A 25,435-nucleotide genomic window follows, 5' to 3' on the forward strand; every position below is an offset into this window, starting at 1 on the left:
TAGATAAAGTTGCATTCCTATAGGGCAAAGTTGTGGTGTGCTATAACAAGAAAAGAATTAACTCAAGGGTCCAAGTTTACAAACATTAAAGCTACTACTTACATTCCTATACACCAATTATGTTAATCAATACACTGCCAGGGACACAGCAGTTAAGGGATGTGGAAACTTAGCAGCAAACATTGGCCCAACAAGTGAAAAACCCTTCACCAATACAATTTCTAATCAATCTTTTAACTGCTCAAAGGAATCTGTATTTAGACAGTTTAGAACACCTCATGCCTCTCACGGTTGGGAGGCTCTGAACAATCACATGTGGCCAGAAGAACCTATTCAGGCAGGCTAGAGGACTTCCAAAGGAGTTTGTAGGTTGAAACACTCTTGTCACGCCCAGAAACTTTATTAACTGGAGCTGTAAGTTAACTGTTTTTCATAGAGAGGTGGTGGGGGACAGCCCCCCATAAAGTCAGAGGTGTAGGTGAGAGCACAAAGCAGTAAAGGAGGCAGACTCTGGTTTTGGGGGTAGATGCTCGAGAATTTCCAGGGGGATTCCTGAGGCTTGATCCCGCATTTTCGTATGGCCGAGCCTCCTTCCTCATGACCTTTGCCACGGGCAGAGTTCCTCACGCTGGCTCCCAGCACAGTGGGTATTCTTTTTTTTTTTTTTTTATTAGCAGGGTTACTTATTCATTTATTTATTTGTTAGTGAATTCTGCCCTTTGCATCTAGTGGAAAAGGCAGACATTGGACCAGATTATTAGACGTAAAAGCATTGCGCAATAAACCAGAGAGGAAGGAACAAGGAAGGCTGGAAGGTTGACTGATAAAAGGCTTCATAGAAGGTTAGTAGGGGATTGACTGTGGGAGATGAAGCTGCAAAGGTGGATGGGGATGAGAATGGGGTGGGTCTTGAATGCCTTACTAGAGAATTTGGACTTTTTGGTAGATAGTAGGGAGGTAAGATAGAATGTGGTCCACTGGAGAAGGGAATGGCAAACCACTTCAGTATTCTTGCCTTGAGAATCCCATGAACAGTATGAAAAGGCAAAATGATAGGGTAGTGAAAGAGGAACTCCCCAGGTCGGTAAGTGCCCAATATGCTACTGGAGATCAGTGGAGAAATAACTCCAGAAAGAATGAAGGGATGGAGCTAAAGCAAAAACAACACCCAGTTGTGGATGTGACTGGTGACAGAAGCAAGGTCCGATGCTGTAAAGAGCAATATTGCATCAGATCAGATCAGATCAGATTAGTTGCTCAGTCGTGTCTGACTCTTTGCGACCCCATGAATCACAGCACACCAGGCCTCCCTGTCCATCACCAACTCCCGGAGTTCACTCAGACTCACGTCCATCGAGTCAGTGATGCCATCCAGCCATCTCATCCTCTGTCGTCCCCTTCTCCTCTTGCCCCCAATCCCTCCCAGCATCAGAGTCTTTTCCAATGAGTCAACTCTTCGCATGAGGTGGCCAAAATACTGGAGTTTCAGCTTTAGCATCATTCCTTCCAAAGAAATCCCAGGGCTGATCTCCTTCAGAATGGACTGGTTGGATCTCCTTGCAGTCCAAGGGACTCGCAAGAGTCTTCTCCAAAAGCATCAATTCTTTGGTGCTTAGCCTTCTTCACAGTCCAACTCTCACATCCATACATGACCACTGGAAAAACCATAGCCTTGACTAGATGAACCTTTGTTGGCAAAGTAATGTCTCTGTTTTTCAATATGCTATCTAGGTTGGTCATAACTTTCCTTCCAAGGAGTAAGCGTCTTTTAATTGCATGGCTGCAGTCACCAACTGCAGAGATTCTGGAGCCCAGAAAAATAAAGTCTGACACTGTTTCCATTGTTTCCCCATCTATTTCCCATGAAGTGATTGGGACCGGATGCCATGATCTTCGTTTTCTGAATGTTGAGCTTTAAGCCAACTTTTTCACTCTCTTCTTTCACTTTCATCAAGAGGCTTTTGAGTTCCTCTTCACTTTCTGCCATAAGGGTGGTGTCATCTGCATATCTGAGGTGATTGATATTTCTCCTGGCAATCTTGATTCCAGCTTGTGCTTCTTCCAACCCAGTGTTTCTCATGATGTACTCTGCATATAAGTTAAATAAGCAGGGTGACAATATACAGCCTTGTTGTACTCCTTTTCCTATTTGGAACCAGTCTGTTGTTCCATGTCCAGTTCTAACTGTTGCTTCCTGACCTGCATACAAATTTCTCAAGAGGCAGATCAGGTGGTCTGGTATTCCCATCTCTTTCAGAATTTCCCACAGTTTATTGTGATCCACACAGTCAAAGGCTTTGGCATAGTCAATAAGGCAGAAATAGATGTTTTTCTGGAACTCTTGCTTTTTCCATGATCCAGCGGATGTTGGCAATTTGATCTCTGGTTCCTCTGCCTTTTCTAAAACCAGCTTGAACATCAGGAAGTTCATTGTTCACATATTGCTGAAGCCTGGCTTGGAGAATTTTGAGCATTACTTTACTAGCGTGTGAGATGAGTGCAATTGTGCGGTAGTTTGAGCATTCTTTGGCATTGCCTTTCTTTGGGATTGGAATGAACACTGACCTTTTCCAGTCCTGTGGCCACTGCTGAGTTTTCCAAATTTGCTGGCATATTGAGTGCAGCACTTTCACAGCATCATCTTTCAGGATTTGGAATAGCTCAACTAGAATTCTATCACCTCCACTAGCTTTGTTCATAGTGATGCTTTCTAAGGCCCGCTTGACTTCACATTCCAGGATGTCTGGCTCTAGGTGAGTGATCACACCATCGTGATTATCTGGGTCATGAAGATCTTTTTTGTACAGTTCTTCTGTGTATTCTTGCCACCTCTTCTTAATATCTTCTGCTTCTGTTAGGTCCATACCATTTCTGTCCTTTATCGAGCCCATCTTTGCATGAAATGTTCCCTTGGTATCTCTGATTTTCTTGAAGAGATCCCTAGTCTTTCCCATTCTGTTGTTTTCCTCTATTTCTTTGCATTGATCACTGAAGAAGGCTTTCTTATCTCTTCTTGCTATTCTTTGGAACTCTGCATTCAGATGTTTATATCTTTCCTTTTCTCCTTTGCTTTTCACTTCTCTTCTTTTCACAGCTATTTGTAAGGCCTCCCCAGATAGCCCTTTTGCTTTTTTGCATTTCTTTTCCATGGGCATGGTCTTGATCCCTGTCTCCTGTACAATGTCATGAACCTCATTCCATAGTTCATCAGGAATTCTATCTATCAGATCTAGGCCCTTAAATCTATTTCTCACTTCCACTGTATGATCATAAGGGATTTGATTTAGTTCATACCTGAATGGTCTAGTGGTTTTCCCTACTTTCTTCAATTTAAGTCTGAATTTGGCAATAAGGAGTTCATGGTCTGAGCCACAGTCAGCTCCTGGTCTTGCTTTTGCTGACTGTATAGAGCTTCTCCATCTTTGGCTGCAAACAATATAATCAATCTGATTTCAGTGTTGACCATCTGGTGATGTCCATGTATAGAGTCTTCTTTTGTGTTGTTGGAAGAGGGTGTTTGTTATGACCAGTGCATTTTCTTTGCAAAAGTCTATTAGTCTTTGCCCTGCTTCATTCTGTATTCCAAGGCCAAATTTGCCTGTTACTCCAGGTGTTTCTTGACTTCCTACTTTTGCATTCCAGTCCCCTATAATGAGAAGGACATCTTTTTTGGGTGTTAGTTCTAAATGGTCTTGTATGTCTTCATAGAACCATTCAACTTCAGCTTCTTCAGCGTTACTGATTGGGGCATAGACTTGGATTACTGTGATATTGAATGGTTTGCCTTGGAAACGAACAGAGATCATTCTGTCCTTTTTGAGATTGCATCCAAGTACTGCATTTTGGACTCTTTTGTTGACCGTGATGGCTACTCCATTTCTTCTGAGGGATTCCTGCCCGCAGTAGTAGATATAATGGTCATCTGAGTTAAATTCACCCATTCCAGTCCATTTCAGTTCGCTGATTCCTAGAGTGTCGACATTCACTCTTGCTGTCTCTTGTTTGACCACTTCCAATTTGCCTTGATTCATGGACCTGACATTCCAGGTTCCTATGCAATATTGCTCTTCATAGCATCGGACCTTGCTTCTATCACCAGTCACATCCACAGCTGGGTATTGTTTTTGCTTTGGCTCCATCCCTTCATTCTTTCTGGACTTATTTCTCCACTGATCTCCAGTAGCATATTGGGCACCTACTGACCTGGGGAGTTTCTCTTTCAGTATCCTATCATTTTGCCTTTTCATACTGTTCATGGGATTCTCAAGGCAAGAATACTGAAGTGGTTTGCCATTCCCTTCTCCAGTGGACCACATTCTGTCAGATCTCTCCACCATGACCCGCCCGTCTTGGGTTGCCCCATGGGCATGGCTTAGTTTCATTGAGTTAGACAAGGCTGTGGTCCTAGCGTGATTAGATTGACTAGTTTTCTGTGAGTATGGTTTCAGTGTGTTTGCCCTCTGATGCCCTCTTGCAACACCTACTGTCTTACTTGGGTTTCTCTTTCCTTGGGCGTGGGGTATCTCTTCACGGCTGGTCCAGCAAAGCACAGCCATTGCTCCTTACCTTGGACAAGGGGTATCTCCTCATTGCCGCCCTTCCTGACCTTCAACATGGGATAGCTCCTCTAGGCCCTCCTGCACCCGTGCAGCCACGGCTCCTTGGACATGGGGTTGGTCCTCCCAGCCACCGCCCCTGGCCTCGGGCGTGGGTTGCTCCTCCCGCCTGTTGCCCCTGGCCTCGGGCTTAGGGGCATGGGGTAGCTCCTCCCGGCCACCGCCCCTAACTTCGGACGTGGTGTAACTCCTCTCATTGCTGCCCCTGACCTCGACGCTGGGTATCTCCTCTCAGCTGCCCTTCCTGACCTCGGACGCAGGGTAGCTCCTCTCCGCCGTTCCTGCGCCATCTCAGTCTGGTACTGTCTGCCTCTGCCCCTGACCTCGGACGTGGGGTAACTCCTCTTGGCCGCCTCCCTTCGGGCATGGGGTCCTCCTGACTTCCTCCCCTGACTTCAGACGTGGGGTGGCTCCTCTCGGCTGCGCTTAGCGCGCCGGTCGCAGCCGCCTGCGCTTAGCGCGCCGGTCGCAGCCGCCTGCGCTTAGCGCGCCGGTCGCAGCCGCCTGCGCTTAGCGCGCCGGTCGCAGCCGCCTGCGCTTAGCGCGCCGGTCGCAGCCGGCAACCTGCATAGGAACCTGGAATGTCAGGTCCATGAATCAAGGCAAATTGAAAGTAGTCAAACAGGAGATGGCGAGAGTGAACATTGACATTCTAGGAATCAGCGAACTAAAATGGACTGGAATGGGTGAATTTAACTCAGATGACCATTATATCTACTACTGTGGGCAGGAATCCCTTAGAAGAAACGGAGTAGCCATCATGGTCAACAAAAGAGTCCGAAATACAGTAGTTGGATGCAATCTCAAAAATGACAGAATGATCTCTGTTCATTTCCAAGGCAAACCATTCAATATCACGGTAATCCAAGCCTATGCCCCAACCAGTAACGCTGAAGAAGCTGAATTTGAATGGTTCTGTGAAGACTTACAAGACCTTTTAGAACTAACACCCCAAAAAGATGTCCTTCTCATTATAGGGGACTGGAATGCAAAAGTAGAAAGTCAAGAAACACCTGGAGTAACAGGCAAATTTGGCCTTGAAATACGGAATGAAGCAGGGCAAAGACTAATAGACTTTTACAAAGAGAATGCTCTGGTCATAGCAAACACCCTCTTCCAAAAACACAAGAGAAGACTCTACACATGGACATCATCAGATGGTCAACACCGAAATCAGATTGATTATATTGTTTGCAGCCAAAGATGAAGAAGCTCTATACAGTCAGCAAAAGCAAGACCAGGAGCTGACTGTGGCTCTGATCATGAACTCCTTATTGCCAAATTCAGACTTAAATTGAAGAAAGTAGGGAAAACCACTAGACCATTTGGTATGACCTAAATCAAATCCCTTATGATTATACAGTGGAAGTGAGAAATGGATTTAAGGGCCTAGATCTGATAGATAGAGTGCCTGATGAACTATGGTCTGAGGTTCGTGACATTATACAGGAGACAGGGATCAAGACCATGCCCATGGAAAAGAAACGCAAAAAAGCAAAATGGCTGTTTGGGGAGGCCTTACAAATAGCTGTGAAAAGAAGAGAAGTGAAAAGCAAAGGAGAAAAGGAAAGATATAAACATCTGAATGCAGAGTTCCAAAGAATAGCAAGAAGAGATAAGAGAGCCTTCCTCAATGATCAATGCAAAGAAATAGAGGAAAACAACAGAATGGGAAAGACTAGGGATCTCTTCAAGAAAATCAGAGATACCAAGGGAACATTTCATGCAAAGATGGGCTCAATAAAGGACAGAAATGGTATGGACCTAACAGAAGCAGAAGATATTAAGAAGAGATGGCAAGAATACACAGAAGAACTGTACAAAAAAGATCTTCATGACCCAGATAATCACGATGGTGTGATCACTCACCTAGAGCCAGACATCCTAGAATGTAAAGTCAAGTCGGCCTTAGAAAGCATCACTATGAACAAAGTTAGTGGAGGTGATGGAATTCCAGTTGAGCTATTCCAAATCCTGAAAGATGATGCTGTGAAAGTGCTGCACTCAATATGCCAGCAAATTGGAAAGCTCAGCAGTGGCCACAAGACTGGAACAGGTCAGTGTTCATTCCAATCCCAAAGAAAGGCAATGCCAAAGAATGTTCAAGCTACTGCACAATTGCACTCATTTCACATGCTAGCAAAGTAATGCTCAAAATTTTCCAAGCCAGGCTTCAACAGTATGTGAACCAAGGGCTTCCAGATGTTCAAGCTGGGTTTAGAAAAGGCAGAGGAACCAAAGATCAAATTGCCAACATCCGTTGGATCATAGAAAAAGCAAGAGAATTCAAGAAAAATATCTACTTCTGTTGCATTGACTATGCGAAAGCCTTTGACTGTGGATCACAACAACTGTGAAAAATTCTTCAAGAGATAGGAACACCAGACCGCCTTACCTGCCTCCTGAGAAATCTGTGTGCAGGTCAAGAAGCAACAGTTAGAACCAAACATGGAACAGCAGACTGGTTCCAAACTGAGAAAGGAGTACGTCAAGGCTGTATATTGTCACCCTGCTTATATAACTTATATACAGAGTACATCACGAGAAATGCCAGGGTAGATGAAGCACAAGCTGGAATCAAGATTGCCAGGAGAAATATCAATAACCTCATATGCAGATGACACCACTATTTCGGCAGAAAGTGAAGAGGAACTAAAGAGCCTCTTGGTGAAAGTGAAAGAGGAGAGTGAAAAAGCTGACTTAAAACTCAACATTCAAAAAATGAAATCAGGGCATCTGGTCTCATCACTTCTTGGCAAATAGGTGAGAAAACAATGGAAACAGTGAGAGACTATTTTCTTGGGCTCCAAAATCACTGCGGATGATGACTACAGCCATGAAATTAAAAGATGCTTGCTCCTTGAAAGAAAAGCTGTGACAAACCTAGACAGCATATTAAAAAGCAGAGATACTACTTTGCCCACAAAGGTCTATGTAGTCAAAGCTATTTCCAGCTGAAGTAGCTCAGCTGGAATTCCAATACCTCCACTAGCTTCGTAGTCATGTATAGATGTGATAGTTGGACCATAAAGAAGAACTTATACTTTTGAACTGTGGTGTTGGAGAAGACTCTTGGGAGTCCCTTGTACTGCAAGGAGATCAAACCAGTGAATCCTGAACGAAATCAACCCTGAATATTTATTAGAACGACTGATGCTGAAGCTGAAACTCCAATACTTTGGCCACCTGATTCAAAGAGCTGACTCATTAGAAAAGACCCTGACGGTGGGAAAGATTGAAGGAGGAAAAGGGGATGACAGGGAATGAGATGGTTGGGTGGCATCACTGACTCTATGGACATGAGTTTGAGCAAGCTCCAGGAGATGGTGATGGACAGGGAATTCTGGCTTGCTGCAGCCCATGGGGTCACAAAGAGTCGGACAGGACTGAACAACAACAACAGGGATGGGGTAAAGGGGACACTGCAAGATGGTTTAATTTATTCTTTTTATCTACAAAGCCCTTACTTGCAGAGTTAGGAACTGATCCCAGGAGTTGGGCCAGAACATTTGTGTTTAGTGAAAGAAATGAGTTTCTTAAATTATCCCTTTAAAAATAATTGCTTGCAGTCATCCTCCTGGGGTGAATGCAGTCATCTGGGGTGTGAATGGGTAGGATAAACTTGGAAGGCTTGTTTTGGGGGCATGGTTTCACTGATGAATTTGAACACACGAAGCCTCTATTAAAAATGAAATATTAACAAGAATGGGTCTCAAACTTTGCAGAAAAATAGCCCATTATGTTTCCTATTAAAATGCAGATTCCCAAGTCCTACACCCAGTGTTGATTTAGCGGGCCAAAGAGTGGGCTTCAGAAATCTTCATTTTTTTTTTTTTTACTGTTACATCATTATCATTATTAATTTTTATTGAAATATAGTTGGTTTACAGTGTTTCAGGTGTATAGCTAAGTGATTTATTTTAAGCATATTTTTGTTTTTCAGATTCTTTTTCCATTATACATTATTATAAGATACTGAATATAGTCCCCTGTGCTATGCAGTAGGTCGTGTTGTTTACTTTATACACAGTAGTGTGTCTCTGTTAATCTCAAATTCCCAATTTAGCCCTTCCCAACCCGTTCCCCTTTTGGTAATCATAAGTTTGTTTTCTGGGTCTGCGAGTCTAGCAGAAATCTGCATTTTTGAAATGGCACCCAGATTGATATTTTTTGCAAGTGTTCTTCTAACCACACTTTAGAAATGTTGGCTAGGAAAAGAAGACTGCAGAGGGAAAAACAATGGTATTATAAAAAGAACTGGGTCCCAAAAAGTCAAGAAAGGAGAGAAAAAGACACAGAACAGGTAGGAAAATAGAAAGCACAGAAGATGGTAAAATTAAGTCAGAATACATAAGTGACTATATTAAATGCAAACAGACAAAACCCACTATATACTATTTAGAGAGATAGTATAGAGTGTAAGTTGAAAGTAAAAGAATGGAAAAAAGCTGTCCCTGTGGATACTTTAAAAAAAATCTGTGACTATATTATAAGGCATGAGTCAAAACTGACTTTAAAGAAAGCAGACAGGCTATTTACAGCAATTGTCTCCATATGGAGGGGAATCAGAGGCACAGATCAGGGAGGGGATGGTCATAGACAGTCCAGCGCAGAAACAAACAGGGTGATGACCTAAATTTTCCTGCTGCAAGGAAATTTCCCCCTCCAAGTCTGTGCCGGATTTGTACTTGTGGGTGGCTTGGTGGTGGCACTTCTCCTGGGTGGGTCTTCTTCACTGGCAGCTGCAGCTGTGGTCCAGGATGTTAGATGGAATATTTCTCGGAATTGAAGGGGAAGCTGCCCGTTGGGTGCAGTGGCCTCAAAGACTGTGCAGCCACTTGGTGGACTGAGCAGTACAAGTAGGGTGGGGAAAGTATCAGAGAGCTGGTAGCCCACTTGGTTCAGCTGAGCGGAACTGTGAGTTTGGGTTAATTGGAGCATATCTGCAGGGGGACCTTGAGCCGTAAAGCAGCCTATGGGATTGGGAGTGGATGAAGTAATAACAGCCATGGTGTTGTCTTTCAAGGAGCTTACAGTCTAGAAAAGGGGCTGTCTATATTCTATCCAAAAGAAATAGTTTGAAAATCGATCCGATGTGGAGGGCTTACCTGGCAGCTTCTGAGCACCTGTCGTTTTGGCTGTGGCCCCTTCCAACCTGGGCCGAGAGGGCTGACAATGCCTGTGCGAGCTTACTGGTATAATAAGAGCTTTCAGGTAACAGAAGTTACCATGCTCTCGCTTCTCTTATCAAAAGCAGCATGCTTGACTACATATTCGTCATCCTTTCTCTTATCCACTTTGATTTTCTTTTCAGCACTGATTCCCTGCTGTTCTTCTAGTACATACCTTATGATCTGTCACCCCCTCTAGAGCGTTAAGAACTTTGTTTTCTTTGCTGTCTCCCTAGTGCCTAGCGCAGTGCCTGGTACTGTGAAAGGAAGAAGGGCTTTGAGCATTGACTTGTGCTGGATACTGTGCTCAGCATTTCATACACGTGATCTCATTTTATCCCAACTACTATTATTTTTGAAATTTATTTTTTAGTTTATATTATTTTGGCTGCACTAGGTCTTCGTCACAGCGCATGAGCTTTCTCTCGTTGCGGTGTGTGGGCTCAGTAGTTGGGGCTCTAGATCACAGGCTTGGTGGTTGTGGCACATGGGCTTTAGCTGCTCCTCAGAATGTGGCATCTTCCGGGACTGGGGATCGAACCCTTGTTCCCTGCATTGGCAGGCAGATTCTTAACCACTGGACAACCAGGGAAGTGCTTCCCCAGCAAATTTTGAGGTAGGTATCATCACGTTTCACAAATGAGGCAATGTGGATGCAGTGAGGTTGAGAAAATGACCCCAAAATCATACAGTCTATTAAGTGGCAGAGCCCCGATTTGATTTTGGCTCCGTATGAAACCCTTTAACTGCTCCCCTTTCTCTGCTTTCCCGCTGCAGGGTCTGGGGACATGGCCAGAAGGGCTCTCAAGCTCGCCTCGTGGACCAGCATGGCTCTCGCTGCCTCTGGCATCTGCCTCTACAGCAACAAGTACTTGGACCCCAACGACTTTGGTGCTGTCAGGGTGGGCCGAGCAGTGGCCACGGTAGGTTCTTCTCCTTTCGGGAGGGGCAGATGAGCTGCAGCACTGCTTGCAGATGTTCATGCATATAGCCGATGGACTCGCCAGTCACACTCATCGGTGATACACGTGTACCGTGACCTGTGTGAAGCTCCCACTACACAGTTGCACTGTCATGGAGGTGCACCACCCCCCCCCACCGCCCTGTGCCCCTGTTCACACAACCTCTGCCATCCTGAAGTTAAACATACAGTGGGATTGCCTGGGGTCTCTGTTCTGGAAACGTTACCTTTGCAGAACCTTCTGTATCTTATTTTAGGGACCGATTCATCAGGCGGTCTCCTTAGCAAACACACAGGGAAAGAGGCGTTTGCAGCTTTGATTAAATCCTAGCCGAAAACTTGGTCTGCCTCCAGTGAGCTCCTGGGAACAGTTCATGACGGACGCCGGGCTCACACTCAGAGTATCGGGGCCTGAAAGAACTTTGGGGATGTGCCCCAAGCCCCAGACTAAGAGAAGCTGAGCTGAATATTTGACTGTTGGAGGTTTCCTCCAGTGGCTCAGCGACATGTTCTGGTGTGATGGTGCCCTCTGTACCTCTGTTGAAGGCGGCTCCTCCAGAGAGCGCTGTGTCATTGCTCCGTGGTGGGCAGGTGGCCACGTGCTTCACGCCTTCTCTCCTTCTTGGTCTGCTGCAGGATGAGCTCATGCATTCCTCCCCTTGGTGTAGATATATACTCCGAAGCATAGTCTGTCTGGTCGTTTCTTTTAATACTCAGCATTGTCCTGTCTTCTCCCCAGCCTGGCTCAGACATGGGGCCTGCTCCTCAAGGTAAACTGGAACTTATCATAGCTCACGATAAGCAAATAGATACATAGGCCATGGAATATGCAACGATTCCCACGTGCTTGCTAGGGGCCCTTTCTGAGCCCAACATTGTCTTATAGGCTTCAGGGGTAGAAATGAACTGTCTTGAAAGAGCTTTTGATTGAGGAGTGTCCACACGTGGATGGGTCAGATAAACAGTCTAAAGCCCAGGATTGTGTCAAGCTGTGGAGAAGGCAATGGCACCCCACTCCAGTACTCTTGCCTGGAAAATGCCATGGACGGAGGAGCCTGGTAGGCTGCAGTCCATGGGGTCGCTAAGAGTTGGACATGACTGAGCGACTTCCCTTTCACTTTTCACTTTCATGCATTGGAGAAGGAAATGGCAACCCACTCCGGTGGTCTTGCCTGGAGAATCCCAGGGACAGAGGACCCTGGTAGGAGGCTGTCTATGGGGTTGCACAGAGTCGGACACGACTGAAGTGACTTAGCAATAGCAGTAGCAGTGTCAAGCTGCGTGACTCAGGTGACGGCTGCTGTGGGACCTCAGACACAGGAGTGAGTCCTGTGGGCTGGGAGTCAGGTTGCGTGTCTTAGGGGAAGCCGGGTTGGATGGAACCTTAGGAATTTGCATAGTTAGAGAGGAGGGATGAAGGTATAAGTCAGTGCTATATAAACCAGCCACTGGGTTGTACATTCTTTTCTTCTTTAAATAAGTGCTTTATTTGGGGGTCATTTTAGGTTTATAGAAAAGTTGGAAAGATAGTACAGAGTGCCCATATGCCCTTCATCCAGTTTCTCCTAATATTAAAATCTTACATGACCATGATACATTTATGAAAACTAAGAAAGTAACATTGGTACCTTGCTATTTGCTAAACTCCAGGTTCTATTCGGATTTGATCAGTTTTATTCTGTTTCTGTTTCTGGATCTACTCCAGCATATCACATTGCATTTAGGGCACTTGAGTTTTGTTTTTGTTTGGCTTAGTTTTTTTTCTTTTGAAATTTTTATTGAGGTTATTGTAGATTCACTGGGCTGTCTATTCTTTAAAGATCCAGGCTCTGGTCTTTTTTTTTTTTTTTTGGGAGGGGGAGTGATATTTTAAAAATCCTCTTATTGAAATATGGTTGCTGTATGATATTATATAAGTTACAGGTGCACAATATTGTGATTCACAGGTTTTAAAGGCTATGCTTCATTTATAGTTATTTAAAAATGTTGGCTATATTCCTCATGTTGTACAATATATCCTTGTAGCTTATTTTATACCTAATAGTTTGTACCTGTTAATCCCCTTCCCCAATTCTGCCCTTCCCTATTTCCCTCTTCCCACTGCTATTGTTTGGTCACCAAGTTGTGTCCGGCTCTTTGCAGTCCCATGGACTACAGGACACCAGGCTTCCCTGTCCTTCACTATCTCCCAGAGTTTGCTCAACCTCATGTCCGTTGAATTGGGGATGCCATCCAACCATCTCATCCTCTGTCGTCCCCTTCTCCTCCTGCCCTCAATCTTTCCTGCATCAGAGTTTTTTCCAATGAATCAGCTCTTTGCATCAGGTGGCCAAAGTGTTGGAGCTTCAGCATCAGTCCTTCCAATGAATATTCAGGACTTGTTTCCTTTAGGATGGACTGGTTGGATCTCCTTGCAGTCCAAGGGACTCTCAAGAGTGTTCTTCAACACTGGTGCTCAGCCTTCTTTGTGGTGCAGTTCTCACCCCTGTCCATGACTACTGGAAAAACCATAGCTTTGACTAGATGGACCTTTGTTGGCAAAGTAATGTATCTCTACCTTTTAATATGTCTAGGTTGGTCATAGCTTTTCTTCCAAGGAGGAAGCGTCTTTTAATTTCATGGCTGCAGTCACTGTCTGCAGTGATTTTGGAGCCCCCCAAAAATAAAATCTAGGGCTCCAAAAAAATTGTTTCCATTTTTTCCCCTTCTATTTGCCATGAAGTGAGGGGACCAGATGTCATGATCTTCAATTTTTGAATGTTGAGTTTTAAGCCAACTTTTTCATTCTTCTCTTTGACCCTCATCAAGAGGCTCTTTAGTTCCTCTTCACTTTCTGCCATTAGAGTGGTATCATCTGCATAGCTGAGGTTGTTGATATTTCTCCTTTCAATCTTGTTTCCAGTTTGGGATTCATCTAGCCCAGCATTTCGCATGATGTACTCTGCATAGAAATTAAATAAACAGGGTGACAATATACAGCCTTGACATACTCCTTTCCCAATTTTGAACCGATCCATTGTTTCATGTCTGGTTCTAACTGTTGCTTCTTGACCTGCATAAGGGGTCTCAGGAGACAATAAAGTGGTCTGGTATTCCATCTCTTTAAGAATTTTCCACAGTTTGTTGTGACACACACAGTCAAAGGCTTTAGCATAGTCAGTGAAACAGAAATAGATGTTTTTCTGAAATTACCTTGCTTTCTCTATGATCCAATGGATGTTGGCAATTTGACCTCTGGTTCTTCTACCTTTTCTAAATCCAGCTTGTATATCTGGAAGTTCTCTGTTCATGTACTGCTAAAGTCTAGCTTGTAGGGTTTTGAGCATTACTGTGAGATCATGTGAAATGAGCACAATTGTATGATAGTTTGAGCATTCTTTGGCATTGCTGTTCTTTGGGATTGAAATGAAAACTTAGCTTTTCCAGTCCTGTGGCCACTGCTGAGTTTTCCAAATTTTCTGGCATATTGAGTGCAGCACTTTGACAACATCATCTTTTAGTATTTGAAATAGCTCAGTTGGAATTCCATCATCTCCACTAGCTTTGTTCATAGTAATGCTTCTGAAGGCCCACTTGATTTCACACTCCAGTATGTCTGGCTCTAGGTGAGTGACCACACCATCAAGTTTGTTCTCTATATCTGTGAGTCTGCTTCTTTTTTTATATTCTCTAGCTTGTTGTATTTTTTGGATTCCACATTTAAGTGATATCATTTGATTCCACATTTAAGTGATATCATTGACTATTTGTCTTTCTCTGTCTGACTTATTTCACTGAGCATAATGCAGGGCTCTGGTCTTAATTATCCTTGTGGACCACTCAGGCCACGTCTTGCTAGTGGTTGGTATTCAGTAAGTATATATGGAATGGAATGAAACTTTGGGAGTATAGACAAAGGAATAGATTTGTGAATATAGACAAAGGACTCTTCTTAATACCAGCCTTGTTAAGCCCCTTAATTTCTAAGGGCCTCAGTTGCTGAATTCTAAAAAGGAAGGTTTGGGCTCAGCAACCCTCAAGGCTCCTCTGTACCTGAGATCCCTGGGAGCCTGTAACTTTCTGATTCATCAAACATAAGATAACCTCTTCTGGAGTTTTGACCAAGGGACCTAGATTTAAAATTTATGCTGTTAGAGCAAACATAAATATGAAATGGTGTTTATTTGTGATACAGAGAGATGGGATAAGTTTATCCAACAGCATTCATCTAACTAGTATTTGTTGAGCACTCACCTGTGCGCTTGGCACTGTGAAAGATGGCGGGGATACGATGAAGAATAGGAAGGATATGCCTTTGTGCTTATAGAGCTTAATTTCTAGTGAAGTGGAGACTGTCCATATACAAGGAAACCAATGAGCAAGGCAACCTTGGATGGCGGTTTGTCATGATAAATAATTGGGAGTTCCCAGTGGGTGGGGGTCTCTTTAGATTGAGAGTCTGTGCAGGGGTGGTATTTGTGCAGAGCCTTGACTGATAGGGAGAGACCAGCTAGACCAGAATCTGGGGGCAGGGCCTCTACAAGATAGGATTGCTTCTCTGGACATGCCACCTGTGTCAGGGGACTGTAGATGTGGGCCTTGGATAGTGGAGTAATATTTGATGTCTGGTGCTAAGCCTTCCTTTTTCTTGGTTCACAGACGGCTGTGATCAGTTATGACTATCTTACATCCCTGAGGAGTGTCCCCTATGGCTCAGAGGAATACCTGCAGCTTCGATCCAAGGTAAGGACCTGTGGGACCCATCTGAGCCAGGCCAGATAAGTCCAGAGATGACTGCAAAGCCAGCAAGCTTCTGGCGTGCAGCTGGAGGTGGGCAGGGGACGGGGTGGGGATTGAGGCAGGTGGCTTGGGAGGAAGGAGGGGAGCTGTTTTAACGCCCAGGGGGTGGGCTGCCAGGCTGCCATGAGGCTGGACCCCCTGGTTCTAAGGTTGTAAATCTAAAAGGTGCTGTTGGGGAGGCCGGTGTGTGTTCCCGGGGAACACAAGTGTCTGCAATGACTCAGGAGGGCAGAAGGCAGGCTGTCCCTGATAACTCAGCTGGCTTTCAAACTGCCTCGTCAGGCAAAACTGAGGTTAATTGCTTTCCTGTCCTCTGAAGGCTACCCCTGCTCTAGGCCTCTGAGTGGCGCTGTTGACCACACACTCCGGTCTCATTTGGAAAACGGTAGTTGATTTTGGTGCTCTGCCTACATGTCCCAGAAAGTTAGGGGATTAAGCAAGAGGGCACTTGTGTGGGATGTAAGTTGAGTTTGGGGTCAAGTAGAGATATCTTTGGGCTTCCCAGGAGGCACAGTGGTAAAGAATCCTCCTACCAATGCAGGAGACACAAGAGATGCAGGTTGGATCCCTGGGTCGCAAAGATCCCCTGCAAGAGGAAATGGCAACCCACTCCAGTATTCTTGCCTGGAGAATCCCATGAACAGAGGAGCCTAGTGGATTAGAGTCTAGAGAGTTGCAGAGTCAGATATGACTGAGCGACTGAGCACGATAGATACCTTCGGTTCTTCCAGAGAGAGGTATGTGATAGACAGAGGGAGGTGTGTGATAGATCTGTGTATCTTGGCTCAGCCTGGAAGGCCCTCTGTCCCTTAGAAAATTCCTCGTTATCCTTCGGGACTCAGCGCAGACACCTTGCCTCTGTGATGCTTTCCTCCTTAGTCATCCTAGCTGGCTGGAATAATTACTTTTAAAATTTTTATTTAAACTTTTCATTATGAAAATTTCAACCATCCACAAGGGTAGAGTAGTATGGACCCCTGTGGAACTGTTAATCCAGCTTCAGGAATTGTCAGCATTTTGCCAGTCTTGTTTTATCTGCTGTCCCCTTTATTAATTCCTTCATTTACTTCATTCGTTACTATTTTTTGCTGAAATACTTAAAAGCAAATCTCCAGCATCACATTATTTGTAAAAACTTCAGTGTCTATCTGTAATAGATAAGGACCTTAAAAAACACCTTAACTATAGAACTATAGGAACATGATGATTCAGTTACTCAGTTGTGTCTGACTCTTTGTGACCCCATGGACTGTAGCATGCCCGGCCTCCCTGTCCATCACCAACTCCTGGAGGCTACTAGAACTCATGTCCATTGAGTTGGTGATTCCATCCAACCATCTCATCCTCGATTGTCCCCTTCTCCTTCTGCCTTCAATCTTTCCCAGCACCAGAATCTTTTCCAGTGAGTCAGCTCTTCACATCAAGTGGCCAAAGTATTGGAGTTTCAGCTTCAGCATCAGTCCTTCCAGTGAATATTCAGGACTGATTTCCTTTAGGATGGACTGGTTGGATCTCCTTGCTGTCCAAGGGACTCTCAAGAGTTTTCTTCAATACCACAGTTCAAAAGCATTAATTCTTTGGTGCTCAGCTTTCATCATACCTAGCAAAATTGATGATAATTTTTTAATACCTCTAATAGCTAGTCTATATTCAAATCTTCCTCGTTGTCCCCCCAAATTTTTTTTTTAAGTTGATTAAACCTGTATCCACCCAAAGTGAATATATTACGTTTGATTGATGTTTTCTACATGTTTTCAAGTCCATAATATGTTCCCTCCCTCCTTTTCTGAGAAACTATTTGCTTGTTGAAGAAGCCAGATCATTTATCCTGAGAAATTTCCCACATTCAGTATTTGGCTGATTGCATCCTCAAAGTGTCGTTAAATGGGAAGTAAATTCAGTGGTACACAATTCAAAATATATAATATTTGAACATACAAAATGATCCTCCTCTCCCCGTTTCTCAGGTACCCAGTTTTCCTGCCTGGAGGTGATCATTGCTTCCTGGATATCTTTCCAGAGATATCTTCCTATTTGGATTTAATCACTCTATCTTTGTTTCTATATACACGATAGGTGGTTATGTGTCTTTCTCTCTCTTTAGACCATAAATTCCTTTAGATCAGGGACTGGGTCTTTCTTTTTTTTTGCAGCTTCTACCTCTATCCGTGAGGCCTGAAACTGAGTTAACATCTGTTTCAACGCCAGGCTGTAACCTGCTAGCTCCCTGCCTTGGGAGACACCCCAGAAAGAGTAAGGTTTGTAGTCAGAAGACCTGAGCTTGTGCTTTAAGAAGGTCTTTCAACCTTTTGGAGTGCCGTGTTCCTTGTCTGTGGGCTACAGGTGGCTCTGCCACTTACGGAGGATTATATGGACAGTGTCTGAGCCAGTTTTTTATAAATATAACTATAAAACAGGTATCAAAAGTCAGTCAGATGTCTACTAGAAGGTACGTTCCATGAGGACAGAGAACATCTGCGGCACCTGTTACAGTACCCAGGACACATCAGGTCCTAAATAAAGGTTTGTTGAATGGACGAACAAATGAATGAAATATTAGCTTTTATTGGAAGATCTCGAAGTCCTTGTCTCTGAGACTCAACGCCACCTGCTTTCCCTTACCCCATTTTCTCCAACTCAGCAGTGCTATGTATGGGCTTTGGAGCCCACCAGAGCCACATTCTACAGAAAATCTAGGCCATGGAAACAGGGGTAAGTCCTCTGCCTTGGGGAATCTGCAGAATGGGCAGGGGAGCGGTTGTCCTGAAGACAGCTGGCCTCCGTGTGTCAGGCATCTGGAAAGCATTGAGGCTGCAGGTCAAGGAGAAGCTGGGGGGATGCAATAAGGGATGCGCGGCCTGGCAATTGATGAAAGATCAGCAGCGGGTGGTGGCTGGCACCGGATAACAGGGTGCAGGCTGGACCCCGGGAGGTGTACCCAGGAAGGGGGAGCCGGGTGGCATGAAAGAGCACAACTAAATACCGCAGGAGTGTTTCCTTCTATCGGAACACTTATCTGTTCTGGTCTGAGAGATGATAGAGAAGTGCGTGAAGGGGAAGACATAATTATCTCACCTGTCAAGCCAGCATCCCTGGGTCCCGGAGTGTGCGGGCGCCAGATGAGCTTGGCTGGCAGTGACTTCGGGAAGCACATACAAGGTTGGCTCGGCTCTGCGTCAGGAGCGGGTGGGAGCCAGGGTGGAGGAGTGTCTTCTAGGGCACAGGGGCACTTTGCTATGCAGTAAGGGCACAGGACGGGACCCAGATACCTTGGAGAACCAGGCTTCTGACGCCCAGAATGCTTATAAACAGAGATGGCGGGTGTGAACTTGCTTGTGCGTAAAGCACAAAGAGGGCTTCTCAGGTGGCTCAGTGGTAAAGAATCCGCCTGCCCATGCAAGTGACGTGGGGTTCGATGCCTGGGTCAGGAAGATCCCCTGGAGAAGGAAATGGCAGCCCACTCCAGGATTCTTACCTGGAAAATCCCATGGATAGAGGAGCCTGGCGGGCTACAGTCCATGGGGTCCCGAAGAGTGGGACAGGACTTAGTGACTAAAACAACAACAGCAGCAAAGCACAAAGAAGTCACTGCTGGTCCAGACATCCAGACAGTGGGCTGGAGGAGGCAGCACGGACTTGATTCTGCCCGAGGGGTCGGGTGTAGTGGACAGATGTTAATTTTGCAGTGCAGGAGTCATCCTCGTTTTAGGGAGCAGCATCTAAATTTTCCTTTGGGGAACCACCCCTATCTCATATATACGTGCCATGAGGTTTGAGTGGGGTTCCCCCCACTCTCAGGGTGGACATGTGACTTGGGCTGTCGGTGTAGTCCATTCCTCTGATTCCAGGATGAGTATCTAAGCCAGTTCTGGTTAGTGAGCATCAGTCAGCTCTAGAACTTTTGAGGGTGTCCCTCAGGGGACACTGTCTTTTCTGCTGGATTAGTTGAGAGTATCAGATGTTGGCTTAGAGCTGCTGGCAGCCGTCTTGCCACCATGAAGTGAAAGCCCATCTGTGAATGGAATCAATATTGTAGAGAGATATGTCATTTGAATCTAGAGATCTAGCTGAGCCTGATGCTAGATGACCACTGGACTTTTCATTTGTTTATGCCAGGAAATTCTCTTTTTGTTTCAGATGGTTTGAGTTCAGTTTTCTGTTCCTTGTAGCCTAATGAGTCCTGATATATTCTTGGGGAAGCATACTGGATCTGTGTGTGTGTGTGTATTTGGAGTGGGAAGAGCAGGAGAGTGAGAGGGATAGGATATGCCTTTTCCTTCCTTGATCAGAGTCCTAATATCAGGAGGGGACCTTGATTGCTCTTGTGACTGAGAATCTTTTTAGCTGAATTCAATTTCTTGTTACGGAGCCGGTCACTGGGCTCCTGTGGTTTGCTTCCTGGGATACTTCAGGTCCTCGGTGTGTGTGTGTCATATTAATTACTATAGTTGTTAATAAGTATTTGAGCTTAGGAGGTAGTGATGTAAATATTCTTTTCCTCTTGGCCTGAGAAGCAGATCCAAGGAGATGCAGGGCTCTGCCAGGTGGAGAACAGGAATATCAGCTTTATTACTGATTAATGCTGGGTTGGAGCAGGTGGGCTTCACCTCTGAATTTGAAAGACTTACCTGCCCAGGTATAGATGAGGCAGGACAAGCCTCTCAAGTGGGGTCCTGCCTCTTAGGGCAGAGAGGGGCAGGTGGACACAGTTCCAGATCCCAAAAGGGAGGAGAGAGGAAGAGGTGAGCCAAACTCACCAATCCGGTTGATGATTGCTCCTTCCACAGGGAGGGCGAGAGAAGGGAGAGAGAGGAGCTTACACCTCTGGGGAGCTCCCTCCGGGTCCTGAAGCTTGAGGACAGGAGCTGCACCCGCGCTCTTACCCTCAAAAGGGGAGGCAGCTGTACATTTGCTGTAAGACCCCTTGCTGCCCGTTGAGCCCTGTTAACCTTCACACCTGACTGTTTAGGGACACAGGCTGCTTCTGGCTGGAATATGGGATGGCAGTTTCCGCATTACTGAATTCTACATTTTAGGGGAAGGAGTCATACTTTGTCAACCTTTAGAACTACGGCGTACGGTGAGGTATTTGGGGGGGAAATGGACTCCACTTCTGACTAGTGGTTATTGGTCAGAGGAGCGGAATAAGCGTCTCAGGTAAGGCGATGGCTGTTTATACTCGATCCATTGAAAGACATCTTTGGCATCAGCCCACTCAAGGCTCCAATGTACAGATGTGGGACTGGAGACTCAGAGGCAGGCTGTGCTTTCTTCAGGACCATGCAGGTGTGTGGCAGATCCTGGACTTGCTCTTGGACATCCAGATCTTGCCGAGTCCCAGGTTCTTTGTCCTCTATACTTGGTTGTCTCCCTTTTTATCCACTTGCAACCTCAGGGAAAGCACCAAGTTGGATAAAAAGTAGAGCCAAAGATGTCTGTGTGGCTTCTCCCCTAGTGGGAGCCCCGAAGCTGTGGTTCTGCCTGGGGTGGGCTTGGGAAACAGAGGAGAGACAAGGGCGATAGCTTTCTCCCTGGGATCCCTTTACTTATTTAATCCACCAACCAAAGAGCTGTTAATTCAACAAATATTGGGAGGTTTGCATTCCCCAATGGAGGGGAGTGTAGACCCTCCAGAGGAATCAGTAGATGCTAGTTCTTTTGTTTTGGGAAAGTGTTTCAACTCTTGAGCTGCTGAACAACTGCTGGTTTTGAGGATAACCACATTCTCAGCTTTGGAGAAGGGAACAGCTACCCACTCCAGTATTCTGGCCTGGAGAATTCCATGAGTTGTGGAGTCCATGGGGTCGCAAAGAGCGACTGATTGAGTGACACGATTGAGCGACTTTGACTTCACTTCACATTCTCAGCTTGGTGAGGGTGTGATAATTCAATAAGCATTTTAAAGATCTTCTTGCTGTGCGAGGGGAACTGTGGCAGCATCTAGCTCTTTAGGAATATTCTCTGAAACTTGGGACTGTCCTGGTCAAACCAGTGCATGCCTTCACCATTCTTCCGTCCACCTGTTACTTTAACCGGCATTAACCGAGCCTGCTGTGTGCCAGGCGCTGTGTCAGGCTCAGGCTCAGAGGATCTAAAGGGAAATAAGGCTTAACCTCTGCCCTTCAGTTGCCCACAGCCTGGTTGGGGGAGCAGGCATGAAGTCTCCAGTTGCAGAAGATCAGTGTGTTTTCATTGTAGCTCTGGCCCCGTACAGCAGCTAACTCCTAGCCAAGAGGTTGGGGGCAGGAGCCCTGCCTGGGAGGGGCTGCTAACCCAGCTGGGGCTGGGGGTACCTGCCTGGATTGCCTCCTCCGCGGTTGCCTTTTCTAATGGTGCCACTGTTCCATGGCACGTTTGGTGTCTGTCAACCTGGCGTGGATGCTTTTCAGTGAGTTTTCATGGACTCTGTCCTGCAGACTCCTTTTGCTGCTTTCGTTTGTCATCATGGAATATTTTGCCTCAGAGTGTGCTGCTCAGAGCGGGAGGGAAATTGAATCCTTGCTGCCTTGATGACTGGCTTTCTCAGAGTTTGTGATAATTTCTGCAGGAGCATGAGCTGCATTTAATTTGCTCTGGTTGGGTCATCTGAGGACCAGGTCTGTGGTGTAGGGAGACCAGAGTCTGCTATTGAATCTAGAACCTCCTTTTCAATATACGCAAACCTTTCTGAGTACTGCCTTGCAAACCTCCATGACTTTCTGCAGTGGCCCTGACCCTAGCGTCTTTCTGATTCAGAGAGAATTCCACAGCAGGAGGCTGTTGGGCCTTGGTGTGAGCTGCAGAAAGCCTTTTGGGGGTCCATTCCCATTAGTGGGGGCCCTGGGGGAGAATGTGGCATGCTTTGTGCTTCCCCTGGAGATTGGGCCCACTGCGTGGCTTTTCTGTAGTTCCCAGGCAGCTCATGCAAATGCCAAGTTGTCTTCTTGGTTGCCCTAAACTTCTCAGTGACTTATGGACCATGGCCAGAAACAGTACCCATTTTGCCATGTCTGCATGCCTCTTATCTTTTTTAAACGAGTGAAACATAGGACCTAAAAAAGATGTAAAATAATTTAGTGACCACCCTTACACTCTCTGCTTAATTTCAGAAGTGATACCTTACCCATACAATTGTAGACTCCTCAGTACTTCTTCCCTGATTCCAGCCTCCTTTCTGTATAATCAGCAGCAAGCACTGTCTTGAATTCACTGGTTATCATTCCCACTCACTTTATATCCCACTATTCATGTATTGGTATGACCTTTTGCATTTTATTGACTCTTTTTTCCTTTATTTGGTTTTGTTCTAAGCAAACATATCTGTGAAATCACAGATTTGATAGACTAGCATTCTTTCTGTGGGTCTAATGCATATGCAAATAAGATTTGTTTTTCTGGTGTTCTGGGTACCACCCCAGATCGCCTCTTGTGCCACTTTTTTGCACACCATCCCTGGTAACCAGGTCACACTTGGGAAAACACAGGCTTCACCACCTGTAGCAGATGCTGGGCCAAACTCTGGCTTGCCCCACCATTGCCTTGGTCTTTCCCCTGCTGGGCTTGGCTGCTCTCTTTCTAGCTTTTCTCTCCCCCCAGCTCACCTGGTCTATCTGTTAGGGCTGCTTCGGGCTGTAAGCTGCCTGATGGGATGGTGTTTGTTCCTGCTGCTCAGAAGCAGTGATCTCTTTCCAAAGGCCACAGCTGAAATGAAACAAAATAAGCCCTTGGCTTTTGGTGACAGGAGGCCATTGCCTGCGCGAGGGCATCTCTCCACTCTGATCAGCACGATCATCATCATTAGCCAGTTCCTCGTGTACAGTGTCTGCAGCATCCTTGCCTACACGGGCTGCCTTGATCCTCGGGGATGCTGCCCCGAGCTGCTCTCCAACTGCCCCTGCCCCCTGGTTCTGTGGGGGAGCTGGTGGAGGGCAGAGGGCCCTGCTCCCCAGAGATGGTGTGCTGATGGGGCAGGAGCCAGAGAAACCCCAGCTTCAGCCCGTCTTTGCTCATATCAGAGTCCCTCTCAGATTAACCACAGCTGGGCTTCTCACTGCTGATGGCTTTTTCCTCAGAAAACCTCCCTGCAGTTTCCTTTTTCACCTTGGATGGGATGCTTTCCCATGACCACACTGAGAACTGGTGCTTTCAAACTGCGGTGCTGGTGAAGACTCTTGAGTCCCTTGGACAACAAGGAGATCAATCAATCCTAAAGGAAATTAACCCTGAATAATCATTGAAGGACTGATGCTGAAGCTGAAGCTCCAGTGCTTTGGCCACTAATACGAAGAGTTGGCTCATTGGAAAAGACCCTGATGCTGGAAAAGATTGAGGGCAGGAGGAGAAGCGGGTGACAGAGGATGAGATGGTGGGAGGCATCACCGACTCAACAGTCATGAGTTTGAGCAAACTCCAGGAGATAGTGAAGGATGGGGAAGCCTGGCGTGCTGCAGTCCATGGGGTTGCGAAGAGTTGGACACGACTGAGCGACTGAACAGCAAATGGGGCGGAGCTGGAGAAGTCCCAACTTCAGCCTCTCTTTCTTCCTCTCAGAGTCCATCCCAGACTAACTGTGGCTGGGCTTCTCACTGCTGATTGCTTTTTCCACTGAAAGTCTCCCTGGAGTTTCCTTTCTCACCCTGGACTGGGTGCTTTCGGTCTGACCAAGCTGTTTCTACCTCAACAGGGAAATGGGGTGAAGCTACATGATGGGGAATTTGGCAAAAGCTGGGCCTTCTTACTGTGAAGGTGGTTGAGTGCTGGAATGGGTAGTTTAGTACAGCTGTGAAATCAGCATGCAGAAGGACAGCTTCCTGGAAACAGCAGAGACTCCGTTGTGGAGGGGGAATGTGACAGCTCACAGATGGTTCCTAACCTGGCAGATAATCAGAGGTACCTGGGGAGCCTTGAAAGTATAGACTCTTAGAGCCTATAGTCTAGAATTTGTTTTCATTGATTTTGGAGTGAGGCCTGGAGAACCCATTTTTCAAAATGGGTTCCCCAGGTGGCTTCTGATGCTAAGAGCAAGTGTTCACGTTGACGGAACACCACGGGACAGGCATTGTGCCAAGAGCTCTCTTTGTGTTTTAACTTCACAAGGACCCCGAGGCGGATCCTGTTGTTCTCACCCTTCCTTTACAGATGGACAGACTGAAGCACAGATTGGGTGACTTGTCCCAGGCCCCACAGCTAGGAAGCAGGTGTACTAGTTTCCTGTGGTTGCCATGACAAATGGCCACCACGGAGGTGGCCAACAGAAGTCGTTCTTTGACGGTTCCGGAGGCCGGAACTGTGAGGACGAGGTGCCGTCAGGGCCAGGCCTCCCTGGGGGCCCCTTCCTGCTGCTGCTGCTGGCTCCAGGCCTCCCTGTGGCTGCATCGCTCCAGTCTCTGCCTCCGTCTTCTCTTTTCTTCTGAGGATACTTGTCATTGGACTTAGGGCCTATCTGGGCAATCCAGGAAGGTCTCATTTTAAGATTCTGAACTGAATCACACCTGCAAAGACCCTTTTGTCCACTGAACGTCACAGTCAGAGGTTCTGGGGGTTAGGACGTGGGCATATATTTTGGGTGCCATCATTCAACCCACTAAGAGGGTCTTTTTTTTTTTTGAAGTTTTTTATTTGTTTTGGCTGCCCCAGGTCTTCACTGTGGCATTCAGGATCTTTCATTGTGGCATGCACATTCCTTAGTTGTGGTGTGCGGGATCTAGCTCCTCAACCAGGAGTCAAACCCGGGCCCCCTGCGTGGGGAGCGCAGACTCTTAGCCCCTGGGCCACCAGGGAAGTCCCCAGGGTAGGGTCTTGAATTTAATCGCCGGCAGTGTGGCTCCCAAGCCTGTGCCTCTAACCACTCGACTCCCCGGCGCTCTCTCCTGTACCGGATGAGCTTCCAGGCTTCCTCTCAGCCAGCAGCCAAGGTGTGGGTGAACTTG

At 46.2% G+C, this 25,435-nt stretch overlaps 1 protein-coding gene across 2 annotated transcripts in view; it reads left to right on the plus strand.

The window, feature by feature from the left end:
- ADCK1 (aarF domain containing kinase 1) overlaps positions 1–25,435 on the plus strand; it is a 140,363-nt gene that overhangs the window by 12,863 nt on the left and 102,065 nt on the right. For both annotated transcript variants that reach the window (XM_027552541.1, XM_027552543.1), the window contains exons 2-3: positions 10,565–10,710; positions 15,387–15,470. In XM_027552541.1, the coding sequence (XP_027408342.1) occupies positions 10,565–10,710; positions 15,387–15,470 (230 nt within the window). The remainder of the gene's footprint in view (positions 1–10,564; positions 10,711–15,386; positions 15,471–25,435) is intronic.

The sequence above is a fragment of the Bos indicus x Bos taurus genome, chromosome 10 (genome assembly GCF_003369695.1).
Source record: "Bos indicus x Bos taurus breed Angus x Brahman F1 hybrid chromosome 10, Bos_hybrid_MaternalHap_v2.0, whole genome shotgun sequence".
NCBI lineage: Eukaryota > Metazoa > Chordata > Mammalia > Artiodactyla > Bovidae > Bos > Bos indicus x Bos taurus.